The 23628-nt window shown below is 35.0% G+C and overlaps 1 protein-coding gene across 5 annotated transcripts in view; it reads right to left on the reverse strand.

The window, feature by feature from the left end:
* Window positions 1-23628, reverse strand: part of OMA1 (OMA1 zinc metallopeptidase) — an 80616-nt gene that overhangs the window by 52847 nt on the left and 4141 nt on the right. For 3 of the 5 annotated variants that reach the window (XM_040470398.1, XM_040470395.1, XM_040470397.1), the window contains exons 2-7: window positions 16126-16650; window positions 13504-13732; window positions 10516-10689; window positions 10309-10416; window positions 7606-7734; window positions 3179-3253 (exon numbers count right to left, since the gene is read on the reverse strand). In XM_040470398.1, the coding sequence (XP_040326332.1) occupies window positions 3179-3253; window positions 7606-7734; window positions 10309-10416; window positions 10516-10689; window positions 13504-13732; window positions 16126-16631 (1221 nt within the window). In that variant the 5' untranslated portion in view covers window positions 16632-16650. Of the gene's footprint in view, window positions 1-3178; window positions 3254-7605; window positions 7735-10308; window positions 10417-10515; window positions 10690-13503; window positions 13733-14015; window positions 15565-16125; window positions 16651-17250; window positions 17298-23628 lie in introns of those variants that run through there. The other 2 variants (XM_040470396.1, XM_040470399.1) reach the window with 2 other exon arrangements.

A 23628-nucleotide genomic window follows, 5' to 3' on the forward strand; every position in this document is an offset into this window, starting at 1 on the left:
TACATATATGGTAAAGGTAACAAACTGATGGCTGGCAGCAGAGAGGGGTGAGGGGACAGGCAAAATAGATGAAGGAGCAGGAGAAACAGGCTTACAGTTATGGAATGAATAAGTCACAGAATGAAAGATATACCAGAGAATATAGTCAATGGTACTGTGACAGCATCGCATGGTGACAGATGGAGCTACACGTACAGTGAACATAAAATACAGAGTTGTAGAACTTCTGTCTTGTATACATTAAACTAATGTAATATTGTGTCAACTATACTTCAATAAAAAATACAAAACACAAATATATATGTATATTAGAAAACTTCATAATAATGTTGAAAATTTAAACAAAACAGAAGTTCCTAGAAAAACAAAACTTATAAAAACTGACACAAAACAGAAAAATGTGAGTAGCTCTATATCTATTAGAGACTGAATCTACAACTAAAGGCCATCCCACAAAGAAACCTGTAGGCCCAGGGCACCTAGGTGGCTCAGTTGGTTAAGAGTCTGACTCTTGATCTTGGCTCAGGTCATGATCTCGCAGTTGTGAGTTAGAGCCCTGTGTCAGGCTACACATAGTCAGTGCAGAGCCTGCTTGGGATTCTCTCTCCCTCTTTCTCTCTTCCCTTCCCCACTCACTTGCTCTCTTTCTCTCTCTCTCAAAATAAATAAACTTAAAAAAAAATAAATCTGTATGGTTTCTACCGACAAAATCTCCAAACATTTAAAAAATAAATATCACTAACGTTACACAAACTCTTCCAGAGAAAAGAAAAAAAACCACTTCCCAACTCATTATATGAGGCCAACATAATCTTGATACTAAAACCTGACAGGACATTACAAGAAAAGAAAAGGCCAAGCCATTATCTTTTATGAATACAGATAAAACACTCTAAACTCTAAGCTAAACATTAGCAAGCCAACTTCAGTAATATATTGGAAGAACAATATTATTGATAAAATTGGGTTTACTTCAAAAATAAAAGTTGTCCTAGTGCGTAAAAAAAAATCAATATAGTTTGCCACATTAAGAGATTAAAGGAGAAAAATGATATAATCAATATAAAAAATGTATTTGATAAAATTTGTTATTCATAATTTTAAAAAATCTCTTAGCATATTAGAAATAGCAGGGAAACTCTTCTAAAAAGTCAGATTAAAAGAAAAACAACTTAGACATCAGAATGGTGAAAAATGGTGATGAAGAAACAAAGGTGCTCACCGTCAACATTGTACTAAAGTTTCCGGCCATTGCAATAAGGTAAAAAAAACCAAAAAAACAAAAACAGAAAGTACACAGACCGGAAAGGAAGAACTAAATCTGTCATTATTCACAGGCAGCATAAATGTGTATATATAAAATCTAAAAGAATCTACACACTATCAGAATTAAGTGGATTTAGCAAGGTTTTTAGATCCAAGGTCATTTATAAAAATAAAGTGCATTTCTATATATGAAGAAGTTTATTTTTTAAATAACACTTTACAATTAAAATGTCAAATATTTAGCAATAAATCTAACAAAAGATGTATAATTCCTATACACATACACACACAAACATTTAGAAACATCACTAAAATTATAAGAATATCCATATAAATGGACAAATATATCATTCATGGATTGGAAGATTTAATATTATTTTTTCAGTGTTTATTTATTTTGAGAGAGAGAGCACGGGGAAGGAGCAGAGAGAGAGGGAGAAAGAGAATCCCACGTAAGCTCCATTCTGTCAGTGTAGAGCCTGATGTGGGACTCAATTGCATGCCCCTGAGATCATGACCTGAGCTGAAATCCAGAGTGGGATGCTCAACCAGCTGAGCCACCCACACTTCCCAGGAAGACTCAATATTTTTGACAGTAGTCAACTATCTCCAAATTCACCCAATTGCCATCAAAATTCCAAGCGTATTTTTATACAGGCATGTAATTTGATAAAGTGATTCTGAAATGTATATGGAAAGGAAAAGGACTAAGAATAGCCAAATCAATCTTGCAGAACCACACTGGAAGACAGAAGTTACCAGGTATCATGTCTTACTACAAAGCTACATGACAATGCAGTATTGGCTCAGAGACAGATTAAGAGGCCAAGAGAATACAATAGGGAGTCCAGAAATAGACTCCTATATAGCCTCCCACATTTATGACAAAGAGACACTCAAGAATAGTGGAAAAAGATAACTCTTCAATAAACAGTCCTGAGGCTATTAGATATCCACATTGGAAAAAAATTATCTTGACTTCTTCCTCATTTTATATTTTAAAAAGCTAATAAAACAATAAGCTTCTTGGAAATAAAACAGGAACAATTTATTGAAATAGGCCAAGATTTCTTAACCAGAACACAAAACACTCTTACCTTTATAGCCAATCTGTGGTCCACTATTTGGGAACCTCTTAATCTATGTAGTCAGAGAATTCACTTAAGTCTTATTACGTAACATTCAAATAACTACTTTTGCTTTTGTGAATAGTAGTATCTTCATTTATGAAATTAAATCCATAAAACTAACTAGAAGTTCATATAATAGTTTATTTTTATACCTAGGACTTTTTAATAACTACTGGAAACTCAACAAAGATCAAATACAATTTGAATTTAATGTACAAAGTGGCATTGTTTTTACTCCGCTTTAAAAATGCAGTTTTACTTCTAATATTAAATTCTACTACTAATAATATCAGTTATCACAGATGATAAAAATAGGAGCCAGACATGAAGTGCCCTGTAAAGGAGACATGAACAAAGCCAACCTAAATCATAGTAAAGGCCCAGGGCTGCTCTCTGTGCCTAGCAAATGTAAGTCATTGGCTGCAACAAAAATAATCTCAAAGACACAGAGTAATAAGTCTGCTCCTCTACCATTTATTTAAAAGGTAAAAATTCAATCTGCTCATCTGGGATCATAGCTACAATCGCACAAACCTTTCTCTGAGGGGAGGAAAAATAGTCTTACGTTATTTTACTCAAGCCTTCTTAGATCAGTGAAACAAGGGAGAATAGTGAAATAAAGATAGTGTATCAGTTTACAGAGGGCACAAATTTAAAAGGTATTAATGAAAAATTTCATACAGCTCTCATTCTCTCCTCATACCACAGCTCATTAAGACAATGTGTATTTATCCTTTACTGTGTGAAGGACACTGTGTAGTCTCAACTACTAAACATTTTACCTTTGCAGCAAGCTGTAGTCCAATTTTGTCAGCTTCAGCCTCCAAAGTTCTACTGTATGGTCTATCAAACATATACTAAGAAGAAGTAAGAAGGAGAAGTTTCATTAAGGATATTTATCATTTCACAACAAAATAAGTAACAAAGTGAGATTTTAAAAATTAATTTCATGGAGTATCTAGGATAAAGGTTTTATGCTCGCGATGACTGACACTTAAAGAACACCATGGTGGGGCGCCTAGGTGGCTCAGCTGGTAAGCATCCAACTCTTGATTTCGGCTCAGGTCATGATCTCACAGTTTGTGAGTTTAAGCCCTGCCTCAGGCTTTGTACTGACAGTGCTGGGCCTGCTTGAGATTCTTGCTCTGCCCTTTCCTTGTGCTCGCTTGCCTCTCTCTCTCTTAAATAAATAAACATTAAAAAAAAAAAAAAAAGAAAAAGAAAGAAAGAACACCATGGTATAAAACATAAAGTACAGTCTTTATTTCCTCCATCAGATATTAATATTTTAAAAACATAAAAAATTAGGCCTACAGACTTCTAGAGAGTCTATAGTATTTTATAGAGTACAGTAGTCTCCCTTACCCACAGTTTCAATTTCCACGGTTGGAGATACCCGCTCAACTGTGATCTGGAAGCAGATGGTTCTCCAGACATACTGTCAGAGGTCTATAGCAGCCTAACACCACGTCACAGTGCCTACATTGTTCACATCACTTTATCTCACCACATAGGCATTTTATCATCTCACATTATCACAAGATGGTGAATACAGTACAGCAAGATACTTTGAGAAGGCCACACTCCTGTAACTTGTTTTTACAGTATATTATAATAGTTCTATTTATAGAACAATTCATCTCTTACTGTGCTTAACTTACAAACTTTTATCATAGGTATGTATGTACAGAAAAAAACCCATACTGTAAATAGGATATGGTACTATCTGAGGCTTTAGGAAACCAGTGGTGGGAATATATCCCACCCTCCCTCAGCCCTATGGATAATATTGGGGGAGGGGTTACTACTATACAGGTATACCCCTCTTTCAAAAGTTTGCCTTATGCTACTTTGCTTTTAAAAAAGACCTACATTAGAACGTGTTCTCACTAACCAAAAGAAATCCAAAGAGTATGTTTGCTTTTATGAAAAAGCCTAAAAGTGAAGTGACATAACATGAATTTTAAGAAAGGAGAGGATTTCCTAAGAAAGCTTCTTAACGCAAGCTTTTATTATGGCCAAGGAACATTCTGACCTTGCAGTTTTAAAAGAAAATTGAAAAAATATGGCTATGTAATAACCACTGACACTACTAGAGAATTTATTTCAGTTAGAAAATTAACCAGAGAGCAGAATTTTCCTTCTTTGATAAATTATCTTAACTCCGTCTTTCTAAGTATTGATTAGTTAGGAAAATGAAATTTTCTTCCAACTTCAATAAAAAAATACAAATAGATATCGTAACTTTAACTTCCCTAATTACTTGTATTTATGTGAATGCTTTCCAGTTAAATTCTAATTTTCAGTAAGTACTAAAATTTGTAGGAGATGGATCAATAAGCAGGACTTTTGAGAACAGAGTTATTAATAGGGGAAACAATTTCACAGAGGTAGCTACATGTCAGTGATGTCTAGAAATAATATAATCAATCTAGTATATAACCATGAGATAGGACTTTCTTCCTTCTCGATCATGACTTTTTAGGTTGTTGAACTATATTATATAGTGTCTTCACTCTCAATGAGCAGTCTACAGGGGTCCATCAAGTCTACTGATAGTATAACTGGTTTAAAACATTGGCTTTTTTTTTTTAAGGATGGAAACTTACATTAAGTCCAAATGCTGACACTTATTAACTGTTAACCCTCAGCTAATTGTTTAACCCATCTAAGCCCAGTAGCATCATATGTAAAATGGAGTAGCACAGGACCAACCTCCTAGAGTTGCAGACAGGATAAAATGAGCAAATGATAATAACTCCTATTTATTGAGTCCTCATTTTGTACTAGGTAGGTACCGTGCTAAGTGCTTTAAATCACTGGTTCTCAACTGGATGCGATTTTGTCCCCCAGGGACATATAAAAATGTTTGGAGACATTTATGATCATCACAACTGTTGGGCAGGGGGAGTGCTACTGGCATCTAGTGGGTAGAGGTCAGATATTTACAGTAGATGTTTAGAGGCTACTGAACATCCTGCAATGCACAGGACAATTCCTCACAACAAAGAATTATCCAGTCCAAAATGTCAGTGTTTAGATTAAGAGATCCTACTTTAGGGATGCCTGGATGGCTCAGTCAGTTAAGCGTAAATCCGACTCTCGATTCTGGCTCAGGTCATGATCTCAAGGTTCGTGGGTTCAAGCCCTGCATTGGGATTCTCACTGACCCTGTGGAATCTGCTTGGGATTCTCTCTCGCGCTCTGCACCTCCCCTGTCCTCTCAAAATGAATAAAAACTTAAACAAAAAATAGGTCCTATTTTAAATGTATCATTAAACCAACAACAGTGCTTTGAGTAGCCAGTATTATGCCCATTTATAGATGAAGAAACTGAGACCTATAATTAGTGAAGTAATCTGCCCAGTATAGAACTTAGGTCTAACAGCCTAAATTCAAACACAAGTCCATCTGTTCACAGCCTGTATTCTTAACCTCTGTACATAATTATAGTGCTTATCCTAATGCCTAACATATAGTAAGTACTCAATAAATATTAGCTATTGTAATTACTACTAATTAATACCTGGTAGCACGCTATGACGGCTGCTACATTATACCTAAATCTTTTAAAATTACAAAAATAGAGGACTCCCCAATGGTTGGTTATGTAAAGGCCCCTCCTTCTTCCTTCATCTCTTCCTTTTTCTGGCAAATAAATGTCAGCAATTCCCCCTCTTTAATGATTCACTATCAGCATCCCCTCCTGCTCTTCAATCACAAGGAACAAGGCTTTCTAGAGAAAGAAACATTTCCCCATCACCAAAATCATGGGGGTGGGGGTGGGGCTTGATTTAAGGAAGAAAAGTTCAAAGAGAAGTAATCACTTTATTTTTAGTTTAATTATTAATTAGTATATGAAGTAGCAGGATTCATCAAGGTTTTTTTTAATTTTTTTTCAGAGAGAGCACAAGTGGGGTGGGGCAGAGAGAAGGAAAGATAAAATCGAAGGCAGGCTCCAAGCCATCAGCACAAAACCTGACCTGAAGCTTGAACTTTGAACTGTGAGATCATGACCTGAGCTGAGATCAGGAGTCGATGCTCAACCCACTGAGGCACACAGGCACCCCTTCATCAACTATTTTAAAGAAAAAACAGCCACAGGTTATATTTCCTATAACAATATCTTCAGATTCCAATACAGAAAAAAGTGATGTATTGATAAATGGGGTAAACACTACATTAACTCCTTTGACTTCCCGACACATAACGGAAATAAAATTCAAAATATGAAATCCTATAACCTAAGCAATAACCATTCTTTTTTTTCCCCTTTAAGAGCCTTTATTTCAATATAAATGCAGCCAAATGATATGGTAACACTGAATAAAAGACTTAGTTATCCAATTTCAAAAGCAATTTGTCTCAAAGAATTTTACACGTTAGATTTAAACAGTACCCAGATGGCACAATGATGGTGCTCCACAAATCATTAAATAAACAAATAACAGATTGTTCCTGAATAACCAAACCTCCCAGGACAAGAGGAAACATGTGAAGAAAGATGTAAAATAAAATAATTAATAATAGTTAACAAAGCAATTATCAAAACTGCAAGACCTACTTTCAGTAGTGAAGTGTTTTGAACAAAATGCGGGCCTCAGTAAATTTTATGACATGAACACCATTATACATAAGTATTAGAAATGAAAGTGAACAAACACCTAGTAAGATTATCCTTTCACTATTATGCAGGTAATCTTAGTATAACTGGGAGTAAGAGGATGAGGATGGTAAAGCAGTTTTAGCTAATTCTGTGCCCATAAAAATTTACAGGTTTTAAGAGTTCTACATCAAAATGCAAACGTTTGGGAGAAGGGAGAGTCATCCAGAAAGTGTACCACAGTCACTATGAGAGACAAAAGTGAAAAGTTTGAAGGTAAAGTGACAAAAGGAAAGAAAGGATCTGTGACCGGGTTTTCTCTAAGACCAATAACTATAGAACACTCTGCCCCTAAATATTATGTTAGCCAAAAATTGCTATGCCCTTGAAACCCATCTATCTCCATCATTTAAAAGATGTAGTATTTTCTAATTTGAATGCTCATTTTTAAGAATGTCCCCTAAAAATGAGAAAACATATGACTAAAAATTAGTAGCTATATTTCATGATACGTGAAAACATCTCTTGTATCTGTTACTTTATAGTAATCTTTAAAATATCCTCACCACATACCTTTAAAAATCCAACTTATTGTCTCACACTTACCTCCTGCAGTTTAGACTGTATCCACTGGCCCAAGAGTGCAAAACTATCTCGAGGACAAACAGCCCAAATCATTGTGAGAAAAATCATACCTAGGAAATCCAGTAAGTGAACCAAGCTAGCCTTTTCTGCCTGAGAATAATCAAAATAATGAAAATTACATTTAATAAATTAAGACAGTGTAACCTTAGATTTTCTAGTTCATGATGTGTAATCACATTAAATAATTACATGTTTAAACTTACCTTCACCAACAAAGATCACATGTTCTTTTTCTTCTGTGTGTTTTTCTTTCCATCCCTTGCTTACAGGTATAAACATTCATTCAACTAACATGCACTGAACCACTTACTATCACTCAGATACAATGACAGGTTCATAGATATGAATAGAAGTTCACTAACCTATAGTTCTTATATTAACAAGCATAATAATCTTGTGAGATAGGTACAATTATCCCTCTTTTATAAAGAAACTAAGATGGGAGAAACTAAAAGAGGTGCCAAAATTCACACAGCTATTAGTAAAAGGACAAGGAATCAAACCCAGAAGTTTTAGTTTCTAATGTTATTGTTAAAATTTTTTTAAAGGAAATAAATGTGCTCATTATGCTTATACCTTATACCTTTGGATAGACTAAACACTGCTTAACATATGAAATAGCTAAAACAAGAAAAATTCAGAAAAAGACTGGAAATTTATTTTTAGTAAAAAACTTCTGGACTTCATGACCTAATATATGAAGTATGATTCATTTATGCAAGTTTGCAATTTTACCACTCTGGTATTTCTCACTAGGAAATTGAGTTCTATAAAGTTTTATGTTTATAGCACTAACCAATTTTACTTAAAATAGTTGTTTTAAGTAATAATTTCTAAATACAAGTTTAACGCACCGGATTGTTCACATTCCCCATTAAAGATGATTAATAAATGCTAATACAGGAATCATTACTTGAATGTATGAAACATGGCTGACAACTAAAAACAATCACACGGAACACTTCTCGTAACAATATAATCTGTCCTCACAAAGCATTCTTTGCTTCATTATACAAACTGTGTGTCATGAAAAACAATTATGGAATTATTTTAGCACAAAAGAATAACACTACAAATGATGAAGTCATTATAAAAGAGAAAATCCTTATTATTAATTATTAAAGAATATAATTACCCATTACATAGTCTTAGAAAACTAAAAAAAAAATTTTAAATATGTATTTGTGGAAGGAAGAAAACATGGAGACTGCTAAAAGAGAAAATATAGTGCTGATGATGTCTAAGGCCTCTACAAAGAAATATTAATAACTACTTTCAATTTTTAAGACTGTTATTTTCTTTTTATATCTTATCTAATTAGTGTTCTGCACTGACAGAGATGACAATATGCTGAATGAGACAGTGAACTAGAGGCCAGAAAAATAAAGGTGTATGTAAAATGAGTATCTTTTAAATGCTAAAATTGGCCAAAACTGATTTTGCAGTTATGAAGTCTTTTCTTGAAAGACAAGCTTTTTCGATTGCTTAGATTTATTCTTATATAGATCTATTTAAGGAAAATGTTTTTTTATATTTTTCTATAATTCAGAAGAAATAAATGAGATAATTACTGTTTGTGCTTCAGAAAAGCACAACTGTGACCCACCTCAACTTATTAGTACTTTAAGGAATAGACAGAATTTGAAATGACTTTTAAGGAGATTAATAACACTAGCATTTCCATTTAAAGTTAATATTACTTACATTTCTGACATAACATTTCACAATCCTTTCACTATTTACCTTCATGTTTTCAACAGAAAATACACCTCTCTCTAGTTAATGTGGACAAAAGAAATATACTTATTTTTAATAAAAATAAATATATGAATAAACAAACACATTAGCTTTTTGTACTCATACCAAGTCAAACAGATGTGTATTCACAGAACCGTAAATCAACCTGAATTCTATGATCCATTAAAAAAAAGGCTGCCAATACCCAGGTAACTGTGGTGAAAGAAAGCAGGGCTGGATTTGCAAACAGAAGACCTGGGTTAAAGTCCCAATTGGCCAGTTGACCACATTACTCATGTTACTCCAAGTCTTTTTAAACATTAGTTTCCTCATATATAATGTAGGGATATTAAATACATACTTAATGAGGATGGTATTAAAATTATAATTGAGAAGGTATGTATTTAAAAGCTCAGCAAACTGTAAAATGGCAAGGTATCATTATTATTACTCTGCATTAATTATATATGGCATATCATTCTAGAGATTTTCAGAGATGCTCCAAGCCATCTTCTGAGAATGAATAAAAAAGCAAGAAAACTGATTTACCCACTTAAATAGTAATATCACTTTCATATAGTTAACTTTCAGACTAGATTACAAGTATGTTAATAATTATGGAGAGTTTAAAATCTAATTTGAAATAATTAGAGGTTGAGAATAATTACTTTTTAGCAAAAGAGACAGCTGATAAAAATAGTACTTAACAGAAACACTAATTATTCAGGTATCAAATACTAAAGACCATAAAAATTCTCAAAATTAGCCAGTCATATTTTTTCAGGTAACAGAGTAAGTCAACTGCTAAAAACTAAAATACCATCTTTTAAAGAAAAAGAAAACTGAAAAGATTCAGTTTTATAAGATTTAACTTGCACACTTCAAAGCAGTTATTTCAACAACTGAACATTCATCCTAGGTACTTACAGCATGCCCAAGTACTGCATGTGCTATTTCATGGCCCAGAAGAAAGGAAAGTTGATGAATATCAGTTACACTATTTAAAAGCCCAGTGAAGATAAACACTTGTCCATTCTGCACCATAAAGAAAATAATGTAAGTAATTGGAACACCTTAAAAAAACAAGGATATTAAATTTACGATTTAAAGTTAGATGGGAGAACATTTACTTACTGGAAGCACAAAGGCATTTATATCTGGGGAATCAACCACATGAATAGTCCAACTGATCTCAGAGATCCCTGGAATATCTTTATTGCACTCAATCAAATGATAAACCACTTCTTTAACCATTAGGTATCGGGCATCCTTCTCAGTTAGCATATCATTTTTAAACTCTTCCATCCACTGAAAGATTAAAAAGTCATCTTTATTTTAAGAGAGTTTTAGCTCAGCAAAATGTTTATATTGCTTCATGAAGAGTTAAATGGCTACTTACTGTTGAACATTTTAATTTTTAATTATGTAAAAATCTACATATACAAAACACTTCAATTCTTAAATTTGAATTATTCATGCAAAGGCAATGTGCTTTCTCACAAATGGAATAAATTCTAATAACTAAGATTTTTCATATAAATTGGTTGAAGTAAAACTTTCATCTTTTCTATTAGCCTATAAACAAATAAAATGTTTAAATATTATTTCTACTTTCCTAAATATTTTAGAAAACAAAATACTGCCTAGGAAACAAAGATTTCATATAAGGAAGAACAATATAAAAGAAAATTACTTTCATAACCCACTGACTAGAAAAACACCCTATACTTAATTAAAAAAGTTAAACTTCTAAAAAGAAAAGGACATTTTGGGGACACCTGGGTGGCTCAGTTGGTTAGGAATCCAACTTCGGCTCAGGTCATGATCTTGAGGTCAGTGAGTCTGAGCCCCGCGTCGGGCTCTATGCTGACAGTTTGGAGCCTGGAGCCTGGAGCCTGCTTTGGATTCTGTCTCCCTCTCTCTCTGCCCCTCCCCAGCTCAAATTCTGTTCTGTCTCTCAAAAATGAATAAACATTAAAAACATTTTTAAAAAAAGGACATTTCATTAATTTTAAGTGTTTTATTCACAGAATGATAGGAAATTACTCAAATTTTAGAAGTAACAGGCATGTCATTTTCTCTACACCATGTAGAGTAGGACTAGCCACTGTATGAACACACTCTCTAAAGCTATATTCATGAGAAACCCTTTCAAGTATAGGAAAATTAAGGATGTTCTGAAAATATCACATTAATTTCCATAAAATGTGTAGCTTCGTTCACATATAGATCAAGAAGTTTAGAATCTTCTTTCCTTAGATGTATTAAAAACAGATGATTTTGGGGGCGCCTGGATGGCGCAGTCGGTTAAGCGTCCGACTTCAGCCAGGTCACGATCTCGCGGTCCGGGAGTTCGAGCCCCGCGTCAGGCTCTGGGCTGATGGCTCAGAGCCTGGAGCCTGTTTCAGATTCTGTGTCTTCCTCTCTCTCTGCCCCTCCCCCGTTCATGCTCTGTCTCTCTCTGTCCCAAAAATAAATAAACGTTGAAAAAAAAATTAAAAAAAAACAAAAAAAACAAAACATGATTTTGTAGAATTGAATCTGCAATAGTCTTTATATCAATACCATTTTTTAAAAGCACAAGTCACCAATGTAAATAAACTGAAACAACTATTAACCCATATGAAGGAAATAAAACAAGCAAAATTATATATAATTATAGTACTTTACCATATCCCTATAGGAACATGTGCTTGAATTTTAGTATCAAGCAGGTTATTTTATTTGTAGGCTAAAAAAAAAGAATATTATGTACATATATATTATTTTTTAAAGCTTCTGAGTGAGATGAATGGTGGAAGATACACAAATTTAACACTAGGCCTATCTCAATCTTTCCAGAACACTCTCCTCAAACCTGCTTCAGACAAGACTACCCTAGAAACATCTCCAATCTCTGTAAAAGCTCTACTAGAAAAGATGCATCTTTTTTGTGAAAAAACATTGTTATTTCTTTTTTAAGGTAACTTTCCACTGACAAACTCAGAAGCTTAACTGAAATAAAAAGACATAAAAACTTCACCAAAGTGGTCAAGTGAGACCATGAGACATCAATTCAATAAATACTCATCGAGTATATACTAGGTGTGTGCTCACAACTGGAGAAAGAGTCTGTCCTCAAGAAACTCACTAGTGGTATAAAATGTTTAACTATCTGAGTTACTGTACTTTCTAAAGAAGTAAGGCTTCTTGGGGCTCCTGGGTGGCTCAGTCAGTTAAGCGTCCAACTTTTGATTTCAGCTCAGGTCATAATCTCATGTTTCCTGAGTTTGAGCCCCATCACAGGCTCTGTGCTAGCAGCACGGAGCCTGCTTGGGATTCTCTTTCTCCCTCTCTCTCTGCCCCTCCCCTGCTTGCACTCTCTTGATAAAAATAAAAAACATTAAAAAAAAAAAAAAAAGACTTAAGGCTTCTGAATTCCAACTTGATTTTGCATTCAAAAAATATAATTGCCAAAAATGAGGTTTTGGAAAAAATTACCGTATTCTACATTACTTTCAAGGTACAAAAATTCATATTACATATCTACTTATCCAAAAAATATGTACTAAACACTACCTTCTACATTGTGCTAGTACTTAATATAAAATGATAAAAACAGACAGGGTCTTGGTTCCCAAAGAGCTTAGTCTAACAAAGGAGACAGATCAGTAAAGAAATAATTATGCAAATAACAATTATGTTACCTCCATGATAAGTGATTTAAAGGAAAAGTACAGTATGCAAAGAGAAAATAAAAGCAGGAGACCTGACCCCAATATAGCCAAGCACTGGACACAATTATAAATGAGCTGATTCATAATTCAGTCTGTATGAAGGATTCCCACTAGAGCATAATGTAGCCAACCTGCCTAACCCAGTCTGGATAATCAAGGAAGACTTTCCTGAGAAAGTGACATTTAAGGTGGAATGTGATGAGCAGGAATTAGCTAGATGAATGAAAGGAAATGCAATGTAGGTAGCAGGAATAGGAAGTATGAAACTTTGGAGGCCTTTTGGGAAAATGCGAATTTTCTATCAATGACTAACATAAAAAAGTAGTGCATCTTTCATACTTAAGAAACTTTGCCGCTTTGAGTATTATATTAAGCAATCTAATTATAAACAATTCTTACTACTTACTGCTTCATATTCCAGTTCGGATAAAAGTTTGAAATGTTCTTTCCCCAATAATAGTAGCTTATTCCTTCCTGTGATAGGACTCACTTCCAGGTGAGTAAAATAAAACACTACAAAGAGCAATCCAAAACTACTGAAACAAAGGAATAACTTCCATTTATTCTTCCGTAAACTTTCTTTAAATAGTTCCTTCTTGTTAGGAGGAAGTGCCTGCCACCATTTCCTTATGCCCCTAGAGCAGAAAGAAAAATTGAAAGTTCTGACAGTAGTATCAGCACATATCAACAAAACTTAATCTTATACTAGAATTCTATGTCATCAAATACTTGAATTTTTGTGAAATATTTCTCTGTATAGATGGGTTTTCTCCATTTATAAAATTCTTAGCTGAATGATGAAAAAGTAACCAGTTATAAAAATTCTAAAGCTCATTTAAAGTTTCTTATTTTAAAGGTGAACACTAAATGAGTAGCTATTTTACAACTACCACTAGTTAACATTTATTGACTGTTTACCTCATGCAAGCTGCTGTTCTAATTGTTATACATATGTCATCTCACTTCATCTTCACAAAAACCCTGTTACCAAAGATAAAACTGAGACAGAGAGAACTGTCCAAGGACTTGTCCAAGGTTGCAGAAGTGATAAGGGAAAACCAGGCAAGGAAGACCATGTGATCCTAGAGTATGGGTACTTAACTACTTGATAGGGATGATCTGTTCAAATAAACATCTGAGGAGTTACAGCACAATCATCTATACCTGTAACCACAATTCACTCCCCCTGCTCATCAGACTTCCAGCACAATCTGCCAGTACTTCAGCAAGGTACAAGGGAAACTACCTCAGCATTGATTTTAGAAATAAACACTGCTCACCAGCAGAAACTTCACTATCCCCTCAAGAACATAATAAAGGAAAGGTAATAAGGGCATAAACATCGTAAACAAGAAAATGAGAGACTGTGTAGTTAACACATGGAGGTCTAATTTCTACCAGGCAACAATACTCCCTGCTGGTTATCAGAGATCACAGACATTTTGACAAGCAATGTTTTCAACAAGACAAAATTTTTCCTAGTGAGTTCATCTGTGAAATCACAACAAAAGTTTAAGATATATACATCATTCTCTTGACAAAATCCATCTTACAAAATAACTTCAAGTTATTTTAATTTTATTAAGTGACACTCCTAAGATGCCTCAAAGTGTCCCAACCTGAAAAGACTTAGGCCAGACTATGAAGTATATTTATTTCCCATTTAAAACTTCATATGACTTATCATCTGCCTTCAATGTATGATGAAAACACAGCTTAAAAGAAAACGTTAAGTGATTACAATGGAAACAACAACAAAAAGTTAAAAATAATATTAAAAAGGATGAGAAAGAGCCATTGGCCTAAGACCCTGGGCTGAGTTATGACAAAGATCCTCTCTTGCACCAGACTCTACTCAGGCTCCCCTGAACTTTTTTCAACTAGGCCTCACTTCTGGACTTCTGTATTCATCTCTGCATTGTCCAGGTTTAGCAAGAATCCTGCTAAGTCAGGTTAAACAGAATTTCCCCATCCTCCAAATCTTATCACCCTCGATACCTGATCGAGTTCCTCATCATTCTCCAGCCTCCAGATGATGTCTGATCACATTCACCTGCCTTCAGCAAGAAGCCTAGTGGGGTCAGGTTAGGGAGAATCCCCACTTATTCCTGATGCTTCGTCTGAGTAATTTTCTATCCACCAAACCCCACCCTGCTTCTCAGCTATAAATTCCCACTTGCCCATGGTATATTCAGATTAACTCTGGTTCTATACTTAGGTCTCTCTTCCCCTACTGCAAAAGTTCTGCATAAATCTGTGTTTACTGCTTTAACTGTTGTCTAGCTCTGGTCTTCTCTGACAGTCATTACCTACAACTAGAGCTAACACAACTGTATATTTTCTGGGTGCCAGTGTCAAATCACAGAAAACTGGGTTGGTTAGTATGAGAGTAAGAGAGCTAGAAAGGCCTACACAGTCATCAAATGTAAGAATGACGAGACAATGCTTAACTTTACCTTTATTCATTCTTCATGGAGCAAATAAGAGAAAACAAGATTAATTATGGGGGGAGGTTTAAATTAAATAAAAGGTACTATTTAGCTGTGAAAACATAATTATTATGAAGGACTACCCAAAAGAAAATAACAAAGATGTGATGGAAATAGAACTGAAAAATAAATGCTAATTAAGCATTAACTTGGCTAGGAATGAGCCTATTCTTAAATAAGTGAACTCCCAGTTTCATGACCCGTTGCCTCAGATTTCGTAAAATAAAAAGTTATGTTTTTAAGTATTGTTCTTACAAACTATACCCAACATTTCTCATTCTTGTAATCAAAATAGAAGATCGTTTAAAAAGTGTCCTATATAATTTTTTAAAGATCTCATTTTTATACTATAATATGTAGTAAATTATTTCAAGATTAAATCATTTCTAACAAAACTGGGTAGAACCAACCGTTTGGAAACTTAATTTTGAGCTAAATATGGGAGGGAAATCTAACAAGTTTTCTTTAAAAGTATAGTTTTACAAATACCTTTTAAGTTTTTTTTTGTTTGTTTTTTGTTTTTTTTTAAAGCTTTTTACCTGCCTACAATGATTGCAAATAGTTTCTGCACTGGTTTAAGAATAATCAACAAGAGAGGAACCGGAGCGGCTTGAAACCGAGGAGAAGTGTGGAAACTCCTGATGTCTCTCTCTCTCATGCGAAGACACTTTAGGGGACGCAATACTGAGAGAAAAGGAGCTCCTGCAACTTCTTCTATCAGGAGCTGTCTTGAAAAAGAGTCATTCCATGCACCACATGTTGGGGTAACCGTCCAAATTTCTTTATGGCTCACGCTCAAGAGGCATCCTGGTCTTTTGGTATTAAGAGTCCTATAAGAATAAAAATTTTTAGGCAGAAAAGTCAACCTATCACACTGCTGTACTCCCAGACCCTGATACTTATTAACTGTATGAGTAATTTGTACTTGATGGCAGTCTGGTGAGGTGACAGCTAGTGTGTTAAACAGTCTCCAGTTGGTCAGCAAATGAAATCGGAAGAAAACACAGTTTCTAGTAGCAGATTGCAGTCCATAGATGAAGCTCATCTTTCTTCTCCTGGATTATCTGGAACACAAAAAATAAGTTATAAATACCTCTGGAAATACTTATTTATAAAACTGTTGCTGTTCAGTTGTTCTTCCCTTGACACATCTCAGACTGAATTATCTTAGGTTTCTACTCACCAGCCCTATAGCAATGCCTCTCAGCAATACAAACCAAAGAGGTTTAAAAAAAAAAAAAAAAAAAGGTTTTGCTCACTTCTTTTTAATCTACAACATATACTTTAGAAACCTGGTTGTTATTTTTTTTTCTTCTTTCATTTTTTAGTTTTGCTTGGGGGAAGTCTGTTTTTATTTTAACAGTTAAATTACTGGGGATTAAGAAATGGATTAAACAAACAAAAACAGTCAACTTTAGTAATTCAGTAACTAGGAGGCATTACAGAAAAGCATGTAATGGAATAGTAAGATCTAAGTTTTAAAATGTATTTTTTAAAATACAAATTTGATGCAGAAAAGCATTTGACAAAATACAGCATCCTTTCTTGATTAAAAACCCTTAAGAAAGTAGGGATAGAAGGATCATACCTCAAGATCATAAGGGCCAACACAAAAAAAACCCACCACTAATATCACCCTCAGTGGGGAAAAACTGAGAGCTTACCCCCTAAGGTCAGGAACATGATAAGGATGTCCACTCTCATCACTGTTATTCAACATAGTGTTGAAAGTCCTACCTCAGCAATCAGACAACACGAAGAAACAAAAGGCATCAAAATTGGCAAGAAGTCAAACTTTCACTCTTCACAGATGACACAATACTCTATGTGGAAAATCCAAAAGACTACACTGAAAAACTGATACATGAATTCAGCAAAGTTGCAGGATATAAAATCAATGCACAGAAATTGGTTGCATTTCTATACACCAATAATGAAGCGAGAAATCAAGGAAACGATCCCATTTACAACTGCACCAAAAGTCATAAAATATCTAGGAATAAACCTAACCAAAGAGATAAAAGATGTATACAATGAAAACTATACAAAGCTCATGAAAGAAACTGAAGAAGTCACACAAAAGAATGGAAAAACATTCCATGCTCATGGTTTGGAAGAACAAATATTGTTAAAATGTCAACAGTACACAAAGCAATCTACACATTCAAAACAATCCCTATCAAAATAACACCACCATTCTTCACAGAGCTAGTAAAAACAATTCTAAAATTTGTATGCAACCAGAAAAGCCCTCGAATAGCCAAAGCAATCTTGAAAAAGAAAACCAAAGAAGGAGATATCACCATCCCGAACTTCAAGCTGTAGTACAACACTGTAATCATCAAGACAGTATGGTAATGGCACAAAAACAGACACTCAGATCAATGGAACAGAATAGATCTCAGAAATTGACCCACAAACGTACGGTCAACTTATCTTTAACAAAGCAGGAAAGAATATCCCATGGAAAAAAAGTCTCTTTAGCTAATGGTGCTGGGAGAACGGGACAGCAACATGCAGAAAAATGAACCTGGACCACTTTCTTACACCACACACAAAAATAAACTCAAAATGGAAGAAAGACCTAAACATAAGACAAGAGGCCATCAAAATCCTAGAGGAGAATACAGGCAGCAATCTCTTTGACTTCGGCTGCAACAACTTCTAACTTAACGGGTCTCTGAAGGCCAAGGAAACAAAAACAAAAATGAACTACTGGTACCACATCAAGATAAAAATCTTCTCCACAGCACAGGATACAGAAATAATCAGCAAAACTAAAACGCAACTGATGGAATGGGAAAAGATATTTGCAAATGGCATACCAGATAAAGGGTTAGTATACAAAATCTATAAATCGCTTGTCAAACTCAACACCCAAAAACCAAATAATCCAGTGAAGAAATGGGCAAAAGACCTGAACAGACACTTCTCCAAAGAAACATCCAGATGGCCAATCAACCCATGAAAAAATGCTCAACATCACTCATCATCAGGGAAATACAAATCAAAACCACAAAGAGATACCACCTCACACCTGTAAGAATGGTTAAATTAACAAGTCAGGCAACAACAGATATTGGCGAGTATGTGGAGAAAGAGGAACTGTTTTGCACTGCTGGGGGGAATGCAAACTGGTGCAGAAAACACCGCACTCTGGAAAACAGTATGGAGGTTCCTCAAAAAATTAAAAATAGAACTACCCTACTAGCCAGCAATTGCACTACTAGGTATTTAACCAAAGGATACAGGAGTGGTGATTTGAAGGGGCACATGCACCCCAATGTTTATAGCAGTGCTATTGACAATGACCAAAGTATGGAAAGAGCCCAAATGTCCATCGACAGATGAATGGATAAAGAAGAGGGGTGCCTGGGCAGCTCAGTCAGTTAAGCATTGGACTCCAGCTCAGGTCATGATCTTGCAGTTCAGGAGTTCAAGCCCCACATCGGGCCATTTGGCTCTGTGCTGACAGCTCAGAGCCTGGAGCCTGCTTCAGATTCTGTGTCCCTCTCTCTGCCCCTCCCCCGGTCACACTCTGTTTCTCTCTCTCTCTCTCTCAAAAATAAACATTTAAAAACAAATATGTGGTATATAGATACAATGAAGTATTACTCCTCAATCAAAAAGAATGAAATCTTGCCATTTGCAACAAATTGGATGGAACTAGAGTGTATTATAAGTGAAATTAGTCAGTTAGAGAAAGACAAATATCATATGACTTCACTCGTGTGGAATTTAAGATACAAAACAGATGAACATAAGGGAAGGGAAGCAAAAATAATATAAAAACAGGGAGGGGGGACAAAATACAAAAGACTCTTAAATATAGAGAACTGAGGGTTGCTGCAGGGGTTTTGGGTGGGGGGATGGGCTAAATGGACAAGAGGCATTAGGGAGGACACTTGCTGGGATGAGCACTGGGTGTCACACACAGAGGATGAATCACTGGATTCTCCTCCTGAAATCATTATTGCACTATATGTCAACTAATTTGGATGTAAATTTAAAATACATATTTAAAAAATAAATATAAAATAAAATACAAACTTGACCCTTTCACATATAATCCTGGCACTTTTAACTGGGGTCAAGATGGAATAAGAGGAACTGAAAACAAGTGAAAAAACAGAATAAGTACAACAATGGTTTCAAAACACTGGACATTAGGCAATGAAGAACAAGTGACACCTGAGAGATGGGAAATAAATTAACTGAGTCCTACAATTGCCCCAAGTTCCTGCCTGGAGAGTTTCCCGGCCACTATGCAGAGAGGGCAAACCTAGCACAGCCCACAAGTGGCCCTAAATTGGAGAAATGAAGCTGGGAGTTCAAGTAGGCCATAGTAGCTAGACCTCACAGAGCACAGTATGAGAGAAGACAGAACTGTGCAGAAAAAGAACTCCAGAGTGTGTCCTGCAGAAAAATCTGCCTCCTATATTCAGCTGAGTTCTGATCAGGGCACTCATGTGAGGAAAGTCCTTGGAGGTGGGAAAGAATCACCTGACAGGATTAGAGGAGCAATATACAAGACTCATGGAGCATGGAGTATCCTATTTCCACTCTTCAAAGCAGAAAACCTTTTAACTCATGGGGCACTGCGTAGAGTACTCAGAGGGTTTTGCCTCATTAGAGAAAAAGTAGTCCTAGAATAAAAGTTACTCTAGCTCTACCTAACAAAGATTAAAGGCAATACTCAACAAGATCAAACTGTTTCTAAGTAACTAAACCACATTCTAGAAAAAAGCTCAAAAACAGTTGTTAAGAATACAAAAATATCCACCACTTAACAAGGTACAATTTATAATTAAAAATTGCCAGGCAGCAAAGATGCAGGATATGTAAACCTTAATTAAGAAAAACACTAATAAAAACTAACTCTTAAGTAGCATGAATGACAGCATTGACAAAGATATTGAAGTGCTTATTATAACTATATTCCATGTGTTTAAGAAGCTAAAGGTAATTTGAGAGTGTTAGACATGGAATATGTTTTTTTAAAAGAATTACATTGAACTTCTACACAAGAAAACTAGTGTCTTCTATGAAAAATACGCTAGATGAGACTAACAGCAGATTAGATATTATAACAATGAAATAAAGACTTGTGAATTTGACGGATCAATAGAAACCAAGAAAACCAAAATAGAAAACCAAGAGAAAAAATGCACAGAGCATCAACAAGGTATAGGATAACTCAAGCGGCCTAACATATGTATAACTGGAGTCCCTGAAAAGTGGGAAGGCATGGTAGGTAGACAATAAAAAGAAAAAAGAATGGCCAACATTTTCCAAATTTGATGAAAACTGTAAACCAACAAATCCAACAAGTTTAAACACACACACACACACACACACACACACACACACACACAGTAAACACAAAGGAAACTTACTCCAAGGCATATCCTAGTTAAATTTCTTAAAACCGATGGAAGAGAAAATCTTAAATTTCACATTTTATTTTTTTTTCAACGTTTATTTATTTTTTTGGGACAGAGAGAGACAGAGCATGAACGGGGGAGGGGCAGAGAGAGAGGGAGACACAGAATGGGAAACAGGCTCCAGGCTCCGAGCCATCAGCCCAGAGCCCGACGCGGGGCTCGAACTCATGGACCGCGAGATCGTGACCTGGCTGAAGTCGGACGCTTAACCGACTGTGCCACCCAGGTGCCCCTTAAATTTCACATTTTAGATGAAATGGATCAACTTCCTGAAAAACACAAACTACCAAAGCTAACTCAGAAAGAAATTGATCTGAACAGCCCTATATCTATTATTTTAATTTAACTTACAGTTAAAAACCTTCCCACAAAGAAAGCTCCAGGCCCAAATAGCTTCACTGGGGAATTCTGTCAAACAGTTAAGGAATAATTAAAAATAATTCTATTCAAACTCTTCCAGGAAATTGAAAAGAAATGAATAATTTGCATTTCATTCCATAAGACCAGCATTACCATGCATGATACTAAAGCCAGAAAAAAACTTACAAGACTATAAAGTACTATCTCTCATCAACACAGACAGAAAAAAAAATTCTTAATATTTTAGAAAATCTAATTCAACAATACATATAAAGACAGTACATCATGACCTGTTGAGGTGTGTCCCAGGAATGCAAGGTTGAAAGAAAAATTCAGCAATCAATGTAATCCACCCTATGCACTGAAAAAGAAACACCACATGATCATCTCAATAGATACAGAAAAAGCATTTGATAAATCCAACACCCAACCCTGACAAAAAAACTCTCATAAACTAGGACATCTACAGAAAACTGTAACAGCATATTTATTGGTGAAAGACTATACTTTCCTCCTAAGATCAGGAGAAAAGCACAGATGTTCACTCTCACCACTTAAATTCAATATTATACTGGAGTTCCTAATCAATACAATAGAATTAATACATACATAACTAAATAAATGGCATCCAGACAAGAAATATAGAAGTGGTCTTTATGCCTATACAATAGGATCATCTCTATAAAAAAAATCCAAAGGAATCTACAAAAAAAAGCTCCTACAATGAGTTTAGTTAGGTGTCAGGATACAAAAGCAATATACAAAACAAATCTTATCTCTATATACTAACAAGTGATAGAAGCCAGACCTTACTACCGCCAAAAAAGTGCATACTCTATGATTCCAGCTCTATAATATAAGCTGTACAAAATGCAAAGTAATTATACTTACTTACAGAGAGATCACTGATTGCCTGAGGATGGAAAGTAAAGAGGATCAGGAGAGGGATTATAAAGTTTTGGAGGCAATGAATATGTTCACTATTTTGCTTGTGATGTAGGTTTCACAGGTGTACACAGAGGTCAAAACTTACACTATATAGCTTACGTATGCATAATTTATTTTATGTCAATTATAAATCAATTAAGCTGTTTTTCAAAAGATACTAAAAACAGATAACAATCAAATGCAATGTGTGAACTCTGATTAGATCTTAGTTTGAAAGGAAAAAAATCAGCTTTGGAAGACAACTGGGATTAATGGGGGAATTCACATATAGATTTGCTTTTAGGTTATTTTAGGTAAGTATTGCTTATTAGGTTATAATGATGTGGTTATGCAGGTGAATAATTTATACCTGAGATACTTGCGGAGGTATCTCTTTTTTTTTTTTTCTTTCAACGTTTATTTATTTTTGGGACAGAGAGAGACAGAGCATGAACGGGGGAGGGGCAGAGAGAGAGGGAGACACAGAATCGGAAACAGGCTCCAGGCTCTGAGCCATCAGCCCAGAGCCTGACGCGGGGCTCGAACTCACGGACCGCGAGATCGTGACCTGGCTGAAGTCGGACGCTTAACCGACTGCGTCACCCAGGCGCCCCCCCGGAGGTATCTCTTTATGAAGAATTAAACTTACTTTCAAATTGTATCACACACACACACACACACACTTACATAGGACATAAAGCCAATGCAGTAAAATATTAACAATGGTATCTAAGTCCTGGTTATATATGTGTTCATTAATTTTTTTTTCAATTCTTCTGTTTCAAAATATTCATAATTAAAGTTGGAAGAAAATATGTAAATCTAACTCATCCTAAACTACTACAATATTATCTAGAAAAATAACTTCAGAAAATCAGTTTTAATAAGCAGTATTACCTACATGTCAGACTATTTAAAAGTTACTAACATTTTTTATATAACATTCCACCCTTGCATATAATATAAAATGTGAATAAAGGGCATGATAAGTAAACATTAACTCCAAGTTAACCCTTTTGGAATTACTACCAATTTTAAATCAGAGTCCACACTTAATACATAATAATCTGATGTTATTAACAAGATACTTTCTAGTTTTTTTTTCCTTTTTTAAACCAAGCTGAAAGTAGTAAAATAACTGAAGTCTAGAAATCATTTCAAAATTAGTATTTGAGTAACCAGTAAGTTTCTTCATTGGCTAGCTGGCTTATGAGTTACAGATGCAGCATGAAATTCAGTCCCTGCCTTCATGGATGTCATAATCTAATTGAGGGGGGAAGGGAATGTATCTAAGTAAGACTATTATGGAAT

Source organism: Herpailurus yagouaroundi, unplaced genomic scaffold (genome assembly GCF_014898765.1).
Source record: "Herpailurus yagouaroundi ecotype Mexico unplaced genomic scaffold, PumYag 77, whole genome shotgun sequence".
Taxonomy (NCBI): Eukaryota; Metazoa; Chordata; class Mammalia; order Carnivora; family Felidae; genus Herpailurus; species Herpailurus yagouaroundi.